The 16,350-nt window shown below is 35.0% G+C and overlaps 1 protein-coding gene across 1 annotated transcript in view; it reads right to left on the bottom strand.

Annotated features, from left to right (window-relative positions):
• Positions 1 to 16,350, bottom strand: part of RABGAP1 (RAB GTPase activating protein 1) — a 157,425-nt gene that overhangs the window by 104,798 nt on the left and 36,277 nt on the right. Inside the window, exons 5-10 of the mRNA XM_003785286.1 lie at positions 15,719 to 15,893; positions 14,983 to 15,140; positions 11,154 to 11,264; positions 10,197 to 10,263; positions 8,420 to 8,522; positions 6,969 to 7,138 (exon numbers count right to left, since the gene is read on the bottom strand). Of these exons, the coding sequence (XP_003785334.1) occupies positions 6,969 to 7,138; positions 8,420 to 8,522; positions 10,197 to 10,263; positions 11,154 to 11,264; positions 14,983 to 15,140; positions 15,719 to 15,893 (784 nt within the window). The remainder of the gene's footprint in view (positions 1 to 6,968; positions 7,139 to 8,419; positions 8,523 to 10,196; positions 10,264 to 11,153; positions 11,265 to 14,982; positions 15,141 to 15,718; positions 15,894 to 16,350) is intronic.

The raw sequence follows: 16,350 nt of genomic DNA, 5'->3' as shown, positions 1-16,350 counted from the left end.
ACCCTAAAAGAACTGCCATATTTAAGTCAAAAGACAAGTGACAAACTTGGAGAAATATTTGCAAATCATATCTCAAAGAGTTCATCTCCCAGATATACAAAGAACTTTTAAAAATCAAGAAAAAGAACAAAACCAAAAAGAAAAATAAACAAAAGATATAAATAAAAAATTCACATGAAGGGAAAGTTGCATTTAAACAACTTTCATACTCTTGACCAGGGGTCCTCAAACTTTTTAAACAGGGGGCCAGTTCACTGTCCCTCAGACCCTTGGAGGGCTGGACTGTGGGCCCTGGGATGAGTCAGCTGCTAAGCAGGACAGGCACTGGCAGCAAAAACACCTGGTGGGCCGGATAAATGTCCTAGGCGGGCTGCATGTGTCCCATGGGCTGTAGTTTGAGGACACTTGCTCTTGACAGACCTGTGGAGTAACAAGTACTCTTATAGTCTGCTAATCTCTATGGGAAATTTGATAAATACAACAAAATTACATATGCATTCACCCTATTTGTCAGTGATTCTACTAGTGGGAATTTACTCTAAAATGCACTTTCATAAAATTAATATAATACATACACACAAGGTTCCATACTAAAACATTATTTGGAATAACAAATGACTAGGAAAAAAATTCAAGTGCCCATCAATATAGGACTGGGGCCAAGGTATGGTGGTTTACACCTGTAATCTTAGCACTTGGAAGGTCAAGGTAGGAGGATTGGTTAAGGCCAAGAATTGGAAACCACAGCTTTAAACAGTCACCAGATGGCGAAAGGGAATACTCTGAAGGTGACTGTAGGTAGAACTTTGAAGACAACCTTATTCAGCAATGGGTAGATACCTAGTAATGGGACTGCAGGGTCAAATGGAAGGTCCACCATATGTAGTACTTTTGTAGGATGTGTTCACAAACTTAATTGTCTGACCTCCCGCATATTTGTGAGTGTGTGTGTGTGTATGTGTGTAAAATGTAAAAAAAAAAAAGAAGAAAACTCTCCAGAATATTAAATTATTGTTGCAAGAATATAAATGAGTAAATTATTGTTGCGAGTATGTATCTAATTCAGGCAAGAATCACCAACTGATAATAAGATCATTGGTTAAGTTGTGGAGATCACAAAGTTCCAAAACACTAGATGCTAGCTTGGACGTGGAGAGAAGGGAACACTTCTACACTGCTGGTAGGACTGCAAATTAGTACACAGCCTTTTTGGAGAAAAGTATGGAGAATCTTCAAAGATCTAGAAGTGTTTCTTCCATTTGACCCTGTAATCCCATTACTAGGTATCTACCCAGAAGAACAAAAATCATTTTACCTCAAAGACATCTGCACTAGAATATTTACTGCAGCTCAATTCATAATTACCAAGACATAGAAGCAACCTAAATGCCCATCAACTCCATGATGGATCAACAAACTGTAGTATATGTATACCATGGACTATTTTTAGTCATTAAAAAAAGGTAAGACTTTTCATCTTTTACATTTACCTGGATGGAGTTGAAATATATTCTTCTTAGTAAAGTATCACAGGAATGGAGAAATAAATATCCAGTGTACTCCATACTAATATGAAACCAATATATAAACAATTACATGCTCATAAGAACAATAAAACACTAATATAGTTCAGTTTGGGGGTAAAGGTAAGTGGGGGGGGGAACATATGGCAGTAGGAGGGAGGGCAGGAGGCAGGATCTCCCCTAATGAGCACATTGTGAGGGTGTATAACACTCCCCCTGGGTGAGGGGCTCTTCTACAAATGGAACTTCATGCTGGAAATGAGAACAATGTAACTTAAATATTGTATCCTCATATTAATTTGAACAAAGTTAAAAAAAAAAAAAAGATGTTGTAGAGAAGCAGGACACTTGAAAATTACACTTGGTATCTTCCCAATGATTACTTGCTAATTCAAAGAGAAAACCCTACATGTACAAAGGAGAGAATGGTGAGCACTACCTTAACCAAGTTATCAGACGTCCCATCACAGATAGTGGAACAAACTGATATTATGTACCCGATTTACATGTGCTACAGAAAGCATTCGGATATTTTTACCCTGAGAGAGATAGGTGGGTGCCACATACACACACAAACTCAGCAAATAAAAATATGAAGACGCTCAGGTTTCCAATTATGGTTATACTTATTACTTGTCTATATGATGTTGGTCACTCTGCTTTGTCTTTCAGACACCACATTTTTCCTTTATAAAATAACTTAATAAAAGATTTTATGCTCCCTATAGTTTCTTTGGCAACTGTAATTCTATAGTTCTAAAAACACTTAGCTTGTCTTTTGTTGACCTTATGTCATTGTTTCTTCTCCTTTTAGTAAATGGCATCAGAAAATTTATTTATTTATTTATTTTATTTTTAAGAAACAGAGTCTCATTTTGTCACCCTCGGTAGAGTGCCATGGCAGCATAGCTCACAGTAACCTCCAGCTCTTGGGCTGAGGCGATTTTTTTGCCTTAGCCTCCCGAGCAGCTGGGACTACAGGTGCCTGCCACAATGCCCGGCTGTTTTTTGTTGCAGTTTGGCCAGGGCTGAGTTTGAACCCACCACCCTTGGTATATGGGGCCAGCGCCCTACCCACTAAGTCACAGGCACCACCCAGAAAATGTAAATCTAAGAAAACAATGTTTCCTTCCCTGCTAACTTTAAAAGGTATTTCTCTACTACGATGCCATTTTATAACAATCCCACAGATGGGAAGGCTTTTAGGCTAAAAAGGAATTACTAGTCACCAGATAATTTTAGAGAAAGTGAAAGAATCAATTTTTAGATATTTAGTTTAACATATTTACATAATTATTTTTGTACAGTGGCAGCAAAAACCAGAAATGTATGTTATATTTTAAAGCCTCCTCTGCAGCATTGTTTCCTTTTGGTCTAATCAGAAGTGAAAAGGGTTAACATTTTGACTTATACTTAATTTCTGTAAATCCTAAAAATACTCTTACAGGAAAAAAAGACAAAAGTACTATGCTTCTATGGAAAACCCTGGCTAAGACTTTGAGAAGGCTTAGATATGTAAATTGTTCACACAAAATTTGACAATATCCACCATTAAACATCTTTGGATCTCAGTTTCCTCACCAATAAAATGAAAATACTATATTTACCCTAACTGATCACTGTGACAATTACTTAAGATAAAAAAGTGATGGTCAGAGTAGGACCTCAAGTAGTAGTAGCTATTATTTTTTAATGCCATAAATACAAAAATGGAAATGAATAAACATAGTTTATTAAGTTAACAAGAGCTAAGATTAATAGTTTTTCAAATTACTTCCTCTTTACCTCTCCTAGCCTACTCCCTACCCCCTCCTAAACATACAAAAAGATTTATCCTAATAAGGAGAAAAACAAAAAATGATCATCAGGAATTTCCTGCTCTCCTCCTGGGTTCCGCTATATACTTTTGCTCTTTGCAAGGAAAATACTGAGAGCTCAGTTTAAGATTAGTCTGTAACCTTAAAAGAAAACTCTAACGCAGTGTACTGGGTTCTGTCTCAGTTATGTTTATGGCTAGTTACGCTATCAAGTGATTTTTTAGCCTAACTAAAAAAATAAGTAAAACTTGCTGGAATAACACGTTATACTCAGGTATTTTTAAATGTTACATAGAACTAAAATTAAACAAATTTATCTCCATAGGAAGATATACTATTCTAGACTCAATCACAAAAGTAATATTCCTATAAAGCCACATCACGTTTGATTCCAAGGTTGTATAACATTAAACTTCAAGGGAAATAAAAGATCAGGAGAATCCTGTTCAGTAAAATTAGGTTAAGTAAACAGAACTCTAATTAAAGAGAATTTGTTTTACATACAAATTTTTGCTATAAAATATTATATAATTAATTTCTATTTACCATTTCTTGCTCTAGAAACTTTTAAGGATCATTTCCCCTCACTTCCTGAACTTTCAAAGTAATGTTTGCAAATTGTTTTTTCTGAAGCTTTCTTCCCTGGGACTGATCTTTTATCTAAATAATCAATGCTGTTCTGATTTCATAACTTAGTGATTTTTGTTATTCTTATGTCCCACAGAGGTTCCAGAGTCTCTTTCAATAATAATAGTGAAATGAATGGCTAACTTACTACTTGTATGCACTGGGAACTATTCTAAGTGTGTTGTATGGTTTCTCATTTAATGTCACAATAATACTATGATGGAGATTCTATTATTGCTGCCAATTTACAGTTGAGCAAACTGAGACTCAAGACAGTAAAAGAAACTTTCTCAAAGTCACAAAGCTAGCGGTCAGATCCATCTACTTGACTCCAAATCCAAGTTCTAGATAATGACCCTATGCTCCTGCCACACTGAAGAGCTAAGAGAACAGTGCTAGGACTCAGGTTTACTTTATGCCTCTTAAGACAACAATAGAAAGAAATCTCTCTTACTGCTTTGCTTGTTTCCTTTTTCTAAATATATCTGATAGGGCTAACTCAGATATAATGAAATCAAAATTTTTGTTGCTAAGTAAATAAAACCATGGAATTGAAAAAGTAACTCTACATATACTTTTTTAATTTTATATAATGGAAAATCAAAGTTGCATGTAAAAAAAATCAATTTGACAAATACTTATTTGAGAAGTACTATGTTCTAGGTAACTGGAATTGGTAAACATGACAGATTAAAAATCCTGCCTTAATCCTATCCTTTAGTAGAGGATTCTAAAACAGAAAACAGGTAACAATATCAAAATAAACAATATGAAAATAAATACATTATATGTCGGTAGATAAAGTCCTGGTTAAAATAAAAATTATGTAATTTAGGTAGGGGAAGTTGGCAGTACCAATATAAGAGTCAACAAATTTAAGTACTAAATGAGGTAATGAGGGTAAGTTGTTGAGAAGTAAACCTGAGCAAAGACTTAAAAGTCAGTGAGGACCTGAGGGAGGTATTAGCAAATGGTATCCAGGGGAAGAGTACTATAGGCAGAAGAAACAGTTAATAACAAAGTCTCTAAGAATGTGGTTAAAGTGAACAATCAAGAGAAACAGAGTAAGAAAGGAATTTGTTTTTAATATAATAGGCAACAGATCAGGTAGGGTCTGGGAAGTCACAATGAAAACTCTGGCTTTTATAGAATAGAATATAAAACCATAGAATAAAATAGGGTTAGAACATTTTGAACAGAAACATGATATGATTGGACCTCACCATGCTATGTTGAGAAGAAGTCATAAAGGGGCAAAGATAGAAATAGCATGAGTGAAGAGACTATTGCAATTAACTAGGTGAAAAAATGATGATTCAGATGAGAATTGACTAAGTGGTAAGATGTGATTAGATTGTAGATATGTTTTGAAAGCAAACAGGATTTCCTGACAGACTGGATATGGACTGTGAGAAATAAAAGAGTAAAATTCTTGGCCCGAGTAACTCCTAGAAGACGCCCATGATATAAGATAGTAAAGGAAGGTACACAACATTTTGAGATGAGATAATGAGACCTTTTGGGAGATGTTTAGTTTGAGATGCCCAGACACTGAGTGAAAGAAGAGTAGATAGATACTTAAAGAAAAGGAGTAATCACTTACATCAAATGCTACTGACAGGTCAAGTAAGATGAGAATTCAGATTACCAATTTAGGTCACTGGTAACTGTGACTTCTTCCAAGGATTTCTGCTACAAAGGCAGGAAATATGAGCGCAACGGGAAACCAAGAAAAGCTAAAAGAATATAACATAGATTTCAGATGTTGGCCATCACAGGAAGATAAAAGTATGAAGTATGATTTTGACCAAGTTAACTGCTAGATATAAAAAGAAAAAGGAAAAAAGAAAAAAAGTCAGTACTCTTCAGAAGAACCTAACAGAATTCACATTCTCTATAATATATCACTTAAAATGTTTAACACATAATGAAAAATTGCAAGGCAAATAAAGATACAGAAAAATGTGATTCATTATACAAGAGAATTAGCAGTCATAAATTTCTAATGTAGGTATATATAATTATGCTTGGGTATGTAAGGGAAAACCTGCTCAGAATAAGAGAACAATAGGAAATCTTGGGAGAAAACAGAAACTATAAAATAGAAACACACAGACATTCTAGAAACAAAAAAATACAATAACCAAATTAAAAAAAATTCACTGAATGGCTATAATAATGAATTGGAGATAAGAGTCGGTGGACATTAAGACAAATTAATAGATAGTATCCCATCTGAAAATAACACAGAATAATGAATGGGAAAAAAACAGAGCCTCAGAGATCTATGGGATAATACAAAAGCCCTATAATATGTGTCACTCGAATCCCAGAACAGAAAAGAGAGATGGACAGGCATGAAAAAAAGCTGAAGAAATAATAGGTCAGATTTTCCCCAAATTTGAATTGAGGGAGAAACCCATAAATTTAAAAATTCAAGAAACCCAGAAATATCAAGCAGAATAAACAGAAAGAAAATCACATCTACCCATACCATAAACATCTGAAAACCAAAGATAAAGCAGACAAGAGAAAAATAACACACTACATCCAAAGGAACAATATAAATGAATGCTAACACAGCAAAAACAACGGATGCTGAAAGGAATGTGAGAAGACATATTTAAAGTGTTGAAAGAAAGAAAGTCAACCAGACTCCTCTATCCAGTGAAAATATCCTATTGGGATAAAAGTGAAAAAAAAAGACATTTTCATAAGGAAGTCTAAGAGAATATGTCTTTAGCAGATCTACACTAAATGGAATGCTCAAAGAAGGCTAAAAAGTAAATGACAGCAACTGGAAATGTGAATCTTTAATAAATAAAGAGCAAACAAAAATGATAAAGTGGGTAAATATAAAAAAGACAACTTTTCCTCTTAATATACTTAAAATGCACATTGACAGTTTTTTAAAAGATCTAATAGCTTAATGATAAATCAGCCTCAAAAGTGATTTCTCCCATATTATTCTCCCTTCTGTATTTATAGAAAAGTATAGTACCTGCTTTAGTTTCAAAAAGAAATTTTCAGTAGTACTACGTTTGCTGAAGGGCCAGAATAATCTTTCATTAGGTGAGCAAACACGGACTTTTGTCTCTAGGAGAAATCGAACAGGCTCCTGTACTTCTGTTATTACCAAATCAACAGCTGTGGTCATAAACAGCACTTTATCTAGGAAGAGAGAGGTTAGAGAAGCAAATAAAAAAGACAGAAACATATCTGCTCATATAATTAACATAAAAGTAATTATAGTGATTACAAACTTTAAAACATATTATAAGGCAAATAATCAAATAAACATCTAAAATAATCAAATTGCTACCTTTGAACATTGTTTTTTCTGTATTAGAAATTCTTTTCTTTCTTTCTTTTTTTTTTTTTTGAGACAGAGCCTCAAGCTGTCCCCCTGGGTAGAGTGCCGTGGCATTACAGCTCACAGCAACCTCCAACTCCTGGGCTCAAGCGAGTCTCCTGCCTCCGCCTCCCAGGTAGCTGGGACCTCAGGCGCCCGCCACAACGCCCGGCTATTTTTTGGTTGCAGCCATCATTGTTGTTTGGCGGGTCCGGGCTGGGGATTCGAACCCGCCACCTTAGGTGTACGTGGCTGGCGCCTTAGCCAGTTGAGCTATAGGCGCCGAGCCTAGAAATTCTTTTCTTAGGGAGACTCTTAGAAATAGAATTAGTGACAGTAGTATATACTTTCAAGCTTAAAAAAACGTACTGTCAGATTGTTTTGCCAAAGTGGCATGGGATTTCTTTATGCCACTCTGACCAACAAGAATCCTCACCTTTTAAACTTGGTTAATAATGCCAATACACCCCAAAAGGGAATTCTCACCTTTTAAACTTGGTTAACAATGGTATTTCATACTTTCGAACCACCTGTCTATTATCATTTACCTACAGTGCTATTAATAACAAAAAAATGAAGAGGAAAAATGCTGAGTAAGAGGCACTCATTAAGCAAATTAATGTTAAATTTTCAGGACAGAACACTATGCATCCACTAAATGTCATATGAAATATCTTAAAAACTTGTTCATGTATAGAATATCTGAAAAGCTACACAAGAAACTGCTAACAATGATTCTTTTGGGGAAGGGGTCTTGGAGACTGACAGACCCATTTTTCCCTATATATCCTTTAAATTTTTAACTGTTCATGTTCATGGAGTATCTATAAAACAAAAACTTAGAAGTTTGTAAATAGATAAGTAAGTATGTAAACAGAAAAGAAAAGGAAGAGGCCAAGGGAAAAATGAAGAGGAGGGAAAAATAAGTGGGAAAAATGATACTTTGTTTATAGAGCAAATTTAATAATCAACTCAAGAACTATTCGAATTCTTTGGGTTCACCAGGTAAATGCTGGATATTAGTCAAGCAAGTGGTCCTAATGTTTGGATATCTCCTTGAGACTAAAATTTCTATTAATGATGTCAGCAATCTATATCACCTTTAGGAGTTTCTTCATTTACGACTTGAAAATGTGGGGATTTTGGATTCCAGCTCCCAGTAATAACATAGGACTTTCCATCTGAACTTTTGCCCATAGATTCCTAAAGAAAAGAGTAAAAATAAACCTTAATGTCAAAGTAAGGAAACATCCACCTTTCTGCCTTTACAAAACAGGAGTTGTAGAGAATGTATGCGAATGATTATAGTTATGACTAACGATGTGGGCTAAGCACAGGCTAGACATGTGGCTCACACATATAATCCCAGAATTTTGGGAGACCGAAGTGAAAGGCTCGCTCTAAGTCAAAAGTTTGAGACCAGCCTGGGCAACATGCAAGACCTCATCTCTACAACAAAGCTAAAAAAAAAAAAAAATTAGCTGGGTTGTAGTGTCAATAGGCCTAGGTACTATGGAAGCTGAAGTGGGAGGATCATGTGACCATAGGAATTTGAGGCTGCAGTGAGCTATGATTGTGCCACTGCATTCTAGCCTGGGCAAGAGTCTTGCTCTGTCTCAAAAAATAAATAATTGAAAAAAAAACCAAAACACTGGCTCATCGCCTGTGGCTCAAGTGGCTAAGGCGCCAACCACATACACCTGAGCTGGAGGGTTTGAATCCAGCACAGGCCCACCAAACAACAATAACGGCTGCAATTAAAAAATAGCCGGGTGTTGTGGCAGGCGCCTGTAGGGAGGCAGAGGCAGGAGAATTGCTTGAGCCCAGGAGTTGGGAGGTTGCTGTGAGCTGTGATGCCATGACACTCTACCCAGGGCGACAGCTTGAGGCTCTGTCTCAAAACAAACAAACAAACAAACAAACAAAAAACCCCTAAACACAAAAACAAAAAGATCTATCAATTATATATGGAATTTTTCCTGAAGTTATATGTAAAATAAATGCTTATAAATCATAAATCATATCAAATCATATAAACATTAGGAAAATTCACTCCTAAATCCTCTGCTGAATTCTGTCAAGTGAATAATCACCATTTATTTAGTTTTGAAAACAGATTTTTCATATATTAGCAATGATACAAATACCACCTATTATTGGTAAAGCACATGACAAGTTTCCCAAAAATTCTCTCATAAATTTTCTCTTAAGATTCTGACATTTACCCTACTCAATGATAAAGAAGAATTATCACCACTCTACAGTTAAGAAACCAATGCTTGGGGTGGCACCTGTGGCTCAAGGAGTAGGGCGCCGGCCCCATATGCCGGAGGTGGTTGGTTCAAACCCAGCCCCGGCCAAAAACCGCAAAAAAAAAAAAAAAGAAAGAAAGAAAAAGAAACCAATGCTTATCTAAGGTCTTGTAAATAAACAGGAAGGAACAAGGAAATGCACATATCTTTGTATTGCTTTATAGCTTACCAGCTCACCATCATATAAGTGCTTTTTTTTTTTTTTTTAGACAGAGTCTCAAGCTGTCACCCTGAGTAGAGTGCCATGAGGCCACAGCTTACAGCAACCTCAAACTCTCTGGGCTTAAGCAATTCTCTTGCCCCAGCCTCCCAAGTAGCTGGGATTACAGGTGCCCACCATGACATCTGGCTATTTTTTGTTGTTGTCGTGGCAGTTGTCATTGTTGTTTTAGCTGGCCCAGCAGGATTTAAACCTACCAGTCTTAGCGTATGTGGCTGGTGCCCTACTGATTGAGCTATGGGCACCACCCAACATGCTTTAACATTAGATTCACATGAGTTAAAGTGAAACAACCTTTACTGATGAAAAAGCATATATAACTTTCCAACAATGAGAAATCCTTACCAAATCTAACAAGTGCATGTCACTATTTCGCACATCTTTTCCTGGACTAAGGAGAAGACCAAAACACCTGCAAAGAAAGAACTGACATAAATTTGGAAAAAAAGGATAACACCAGAAGTTTAAAATAGGTCATCTAAAAAAAAATTATTACTGATAGAAAAAAAAGTCACTCACTAAAATTATCAGTAAATGAGATGAGATTTAACTCTAGCCAAACTAAAAATTTATATTTGACATTTTCCAATCTCAGTTGATGTTATATTACCTTTTATCTTTAATAAATGTTCAAATTTCTATTTAGCAGCTCTACTGTACATCTAGATTAAATCAAAACACAGTTTTATGCTTTTAAAACAGATGTATTTCAAACTGTATATTTTCATTTCTAAGTGCAGGTTATATAGTGTTTAATACTTCAGATGTCCTGGCAAATTCAACATAATAAATATTTATTCCCAGAAGTGACATATGGAACATCTCCTAAAAATTATGAATACGTACCAATTCCTTCAAAGTCATTCTAGCTTATGCTATATCAAAAGTATTGTATATTTTATGACAATTTAAGTGATATAAATGTAAATTTTTTAAGTTATTTTATTAAAGTTAAATCTTTGCATAAAATTAAAATCTTTTTTTAAGTTGTCAGTGCCAGAACTATAAATGAACATAATCAAATAAAGTTAAAATAATGCATTAAAAAAATAAGTAAATTAACGTTGCTGAAATACTCAATCTTATTTGAGATAAACAAATTGTTTGCCTTTTATTACCACGTAACTTAAGTTAGCATACTAACTAAAGACTTATGGGAGCCATTTCAAAGAGGCATTAACCAAAATAAACAAAAAAATTTCCTAGGGAACAAAATACTTCGCAAATATATTTCTGAATACTGTATGACTACTCCCTTAGACTGATGAAAACCAAATTTATATTTAAGCTAAATATGCTTACCTTTCAATGGCAAGTTCTTTATTAGTTGTTTGTTGCACATAGATGACAATCTTCTTATCAATTCCTTGGCGTAGTTTAAAGCATTGCCTGTCCTTATCTTTGGGAACTGCACTGTAGACCAACATGTTTCATTAATTTTGCAAAGTAATTTTCTTTTCACACACTAGAACAACTTTTTAAAACAAAGACCTCAAATCTCTGATTCTTTTCTGTGCCTGGTTTTCAAATAATAACAAAAAAGAAAAAAAATCAGTATGTGCCTTTTGATGTGAAAATATCATTAGATATCTGCAAGTAAACTGTTAAAGCATTTATGAACACTAGAAAAACCACTTCTATGCCCCCTAAACTGTGGCTTTAGATTTCTCTTTTTTGTTGCTGTGAAAATTACAATAGATATTTATAAAGTATCCAGCATGTCATCTGGCATACAGAACCCCATGAACATTTATTTCATTTATATTTGTTCACTGATTTATACAAATACATTGTTACCATATTTGTTTAAATAAATAATGAATAAAAATATACTTATCATAGACCTTTTGGGTCTCAAATCGAGGTTTCTTTAAAAAATAGTAATAAGGAAGATATGGCCAACAATAAGCCGTTGCCTAATATTTCCATTAAACAGTGATTAACTTTACTGTAAAACTGTGAAACAATTATAAAATACTAATGACACAGTTAATAAACGCAAGTTTAACTTTAAAATTGAAAGCAAATATTCTTAAAACATCAGTTTACCAAAATAATCCCCTAGACTCCCACAGACCATTTTCTCTAGCTCCTTTGTTCTCAAAGGTAAACGCATCTGCCTGTGGTAATCAGATAATAAGCAGCAAATCTAAATTGTATCTTATTTCTGTGCAACTTTAAGATAGAACCATTAGCAAATAATTTAAATGGCTAGATGAAAACTCTGAGTACCTACTCAAACTAAAAGTACAAAATCCTTTCTGCATTTATATAGTAACCAATTCAAGAACATCTTATGACAATTAGATTAGAAAATCAGAGAATCTCAGCAAAGGAGTCTAGAAGTGACAAGCGTGTTCAAAGAACATTTGCATAGCAAACATTGAAATATTTGTGGCTTACTTAATTTTCATCTATAAGGAGATGGACGAGTCTGAATTTCAAAACTGCTTAGCATTCTGGGAAGATGAGTGGGTGGATTGCCTGAACTCACCTGGTTCAAGACCAGCCTGAGCCAGAGCAAGACCTCGCCTCTAAAAATAGCCGGGCATTGTGTGGGCACCTATAGTTCCAGCTACTTGGGAGGCTGAGGCAAGAGAATTACTTGAGCCCAAGAGGCTAAGTTAAGGTTGCTATGAGCTAGGGTGACAAAGTGAAACTCTGTCTACAAAAAAAAAAAAAAAACCAACGAAAATAACAACAACAACAAAAAGTGCTAATAGATAACACTGGTCTCTATGCTCTGTGGATGCTAAAATGTAAATAATCTCGTCTCCTAGCAATTTAAAGTAACAACAATAAATATAAAGTTATTCCGAATCTATACAAATGCACAAAAAGGAACACAGTAGAGAGTATAATCAGCAGGTATTCACATCACTGAATGTCAGGGGCCTAAGGTTAGATTGTTTTGGTTCTGTAATTATGTCACTGAATGAATCCATGTGGGGAATTTAATATTTAATTCCTGTCATATAAATTAAGAAACTGAGGTCCAAGCTTAATTTCCCTAGGTTTACCTATAAAAAAAAGCACAATTATCAACTGCTCACTTTTTTTTGTTGGAGACAGAGTCTTTACTCTGTTGCCCAGGCTAGAGCGCTGTAGCATTAGCCTACCTCACAGCAACCTCAAATTCCTGGGTTTGAACAAATATCCTGCCTCAGCCTCCCAGGTAGCTGGCACTACAGGTGCCCACCACAATGCAAGGCTAATTTTTCTATTTTTAGTAGAGACAACGCCTTGGGCTTGCTCAGTCTGGCCTCAAAGTCCTGAGCTCAAGGAATCCTCCTGCCTTTGCCTTCCACTCAACTATCCAATTTATCTCATGGAGTTGCTTGACAGATTAAATAAAACAAAAAAGACAAGTTTTGAAAGCACTACCAAATGTGAAATGCAAATCTGAACATCCACGGATTTTCTATAGTAGCATCTCCTTGGTATGAAGATAAATAGAACAGAGGTGTTTATGATAATTTCACATTGAAAATGCCTAGCACTTTTCTTTAGAGAGATCTTAATCTTTCCTATTCATAATAAGAACTTACAGACAAACACATAAATACGTTCAATAAAGGAAAAAGTATGTAAACTAAAGAAAGTTGCTTCTTAAAAAGGAAAATAATTAAAAACACATAGATTATAAATTCTACTTCTCAGGGCAGGAATACACACTGTAGGAAGAACTGGCTCACAGTCTACTTTGAGAATAGAGGCAGATCTAAAGAGAGGACAACAGAGCACAATGCCTCCTATTTTACTCCTCAAACCCAAGTTGAAGCTGCATTGTACACTAAGTTGACCACCAGATGGCATGGCAATTCCAAAGTCTGAAGGGAGAATAAATGTTACCATTTTCCTAACAGTGAATCAGTCATTATGCTTTTTAATTTAAAAGCAAAATTTTGGAAATCATTCATACTTTCACAAAATTTCATGTTACCCATTTTATGAGGTAGTACTGGAGGAAATGGACTTCTACATGCAACTACTGATTATAATCCCAAGATGCAGCCATTTTGTTATATGAGCTATATAAAGAAAAAAAAATCAGTTATCTTGCAACAATAATTTTAAAGGTATAAGGATTTGAGAGTTTAACAACCTCATTTATTTATTTATATATTATTTAGTTTTTGGCCAGGGCCAGGTTTGAACCCACCACCTCCGGCATATGGGGCCAGCGCCCTACTCCTTTGAGCCACAGGCACCATCCTAACCACCTCATTTAATAAATAATGAAACTACTGCCAAAAATAAAGAAACTTGGAAAAAGTTCACATTGTTAATTGTAATAATTTTGCTTTCTACACTAGGGTCCTTTCCATCATTCAAAGAATTATCATTTTACTAAAATAACAAAATCAGTTCCTTCTAACCCTATACAGAAGGTTAGACTTCAGACATAGACCTCATTTCTCCCCTTCTAGTGTGTTCAGATAAACTTTATTGGTAAATCTTGATTCCAAAAGCCTTAAGACCTATTTCTAGATTATTAAAACAAACAAAATCAGTAAAACAAAGAATAGCTACAAATCCAGCTAACTTAGTTTTGGCCATGTTTCTTATGAGCAGTCCACCAGCTATTTTCAGTTTCATTAAAAGAGAGTAGAAACATACTCCCCATATGAAGATTTTTTTATGACTTTAAAATTCTTCAAACTTTACTTCTGTAAATTTACTCACTTCTTTTCCTTTATCACTCATAATAAATTTACAAAGTGTTCCCTATAAAAGCAATCATTTTATGACATGAAAATCATATAATATAGCTTAGTGCCTATAGCACAATGGTTACAGCACCAGCCACATACACCAAGGCTGGAGGGTTTGAAACTGGCCCAGGCCAGCTAAACAATGATGGTAACTGCAACAAAAAATAGCTGGACATTGTGGCGGGCACCTGTAGTCCTAGCTACTTGGGAGGCTGAGGCAGGAGAATCACTTAAGCCCAAGAGTTTGAGGTTGCTATGAGCTGTGACGCCATGGCACTCTACCGAGGGTGACATAATAAGACACTGTCTCCAAAAAAAAAAAATATATATAATGTGACCCAGAGTTTCCCTTCAACTATGGATAATACAGCATTTCAACATAAACTCAAAAAAGTGAATAAAATGAGATGCCCTACCTAAAATAACCTTTACCATCATCTTCTTTTATTTCTAAAGACACTGAGAAGGTAAAGATGTCACTGTCAGGAGTCTGGGGTGCAGCAGTGGCTGAAAGTGGGGTCTGCTTGGCAGAACGGCGGAAGGCAGTGGCAAAACTGTAAAGTATCCGGCTTACCTACAACCAGACATGTTAGAAAATGGGCTGTTATAAGACAAAAAATACTTTTATTAAGGCTGGAAGATTAACTACTTTCGAGAGAATAATTATCTTTCTTTGACTTATTTCTTTTGGTAACATTATCGTTTGTTAGGCCTATAAAGATGCAACACTAACAATAGGCAGAAAAAAGGTCTTAAAGAAAAGAAATAATTGTTAACACTAGAAATCCAACTAAAAAAGTATTTACTAAGTTGTTATAAACTATCTGAACATACTTCTGCTAATAAAAGTAGTCCTAACAGCTTAGCTCTGAAAGAATGGTTTGTGCAAATGTGTTACTGTTAGGATGAGGATGCCTATCACATACCAACCCATCTCCTCTGACACTCTAATCAGAACCTTGGTATTGCTGCTACACCAAACTTATTTTATCCATATTTCAGCTCAGGAGGCTAGAATCACTAAAGCATTAGCAGAGAATTTCATTTCATACTATGGCTCATCAGTGACCATAATAAATAACTGTAACCATTTAAACATAGTTGAGGGCACTGGTGAAGTTTTATTTGCACAAAGTTTCGCTTAAGACTTACAGCTTCTTGTATTTCACACCGGAAGACATGTATTCTGAAGAGCTCTGCATTGTAATGACTTTCAGTAAAAGCAAAACAGTCACTTTCAGGAGTTCCATCATGTCCTCTGACACAGAAGAGAATTTTATAGATAGGGTAGTTTGCGATTTCAGTGTTTGTCTGAGGATCTAAGAGTCTGTTCAGAAAAAATAAGATACAAAGAAATTAGAGAAATTATGAAAAAATTTGTACTATATTCACATTAGGATTAGAGATATATATATCTTTCTAGCAAAATAATCACACAGACAATATGCTTAGTATACTAATATTAATATTTAAGAAATTTTAATAAATGACTCATGTTGATTTTAGAAGTTATTGATTACATGATTATATAGTACTAAAAACTATATAATCCCATGTTTGGGGGAGGCAAGCAGAAATGTATGGATAATTATCAATAAGCACATTTCTTATACAGTCTATAACTAAATAAAGGTAAGATTAATGGGTGAATTCAACTATCAAAATAGATCATTAAAGCTGTGCTTCTGATTATTTTCTAAAAGAGTGACCTAATCTGCTTTTTAAAAAATTAAAAACAGGCTCGGCGCCTGTGGCTCAAGTGGCTAAGGCACCAGCCACCTAAG

This window comes from Otolemur garnettii, unplaced genomic scaffold (assembly GCF_000181295.1).
Source record: "Otolemur garnettii isolate 467f Iridium unplaced genomic scaffold, OtoGar3 scaffold00014, whole genome shotgun sequence".
NCBI classification, from domain to species: domain Eukaryota; kingdom Metazoa; phylum Chordata; class Mammalia; order Primates; family Galagidae; genus Otolemur; species Otolemur garnettii.
This window is presented reverse-complemented; position numbering and strand designations above follow the sequence as displayed.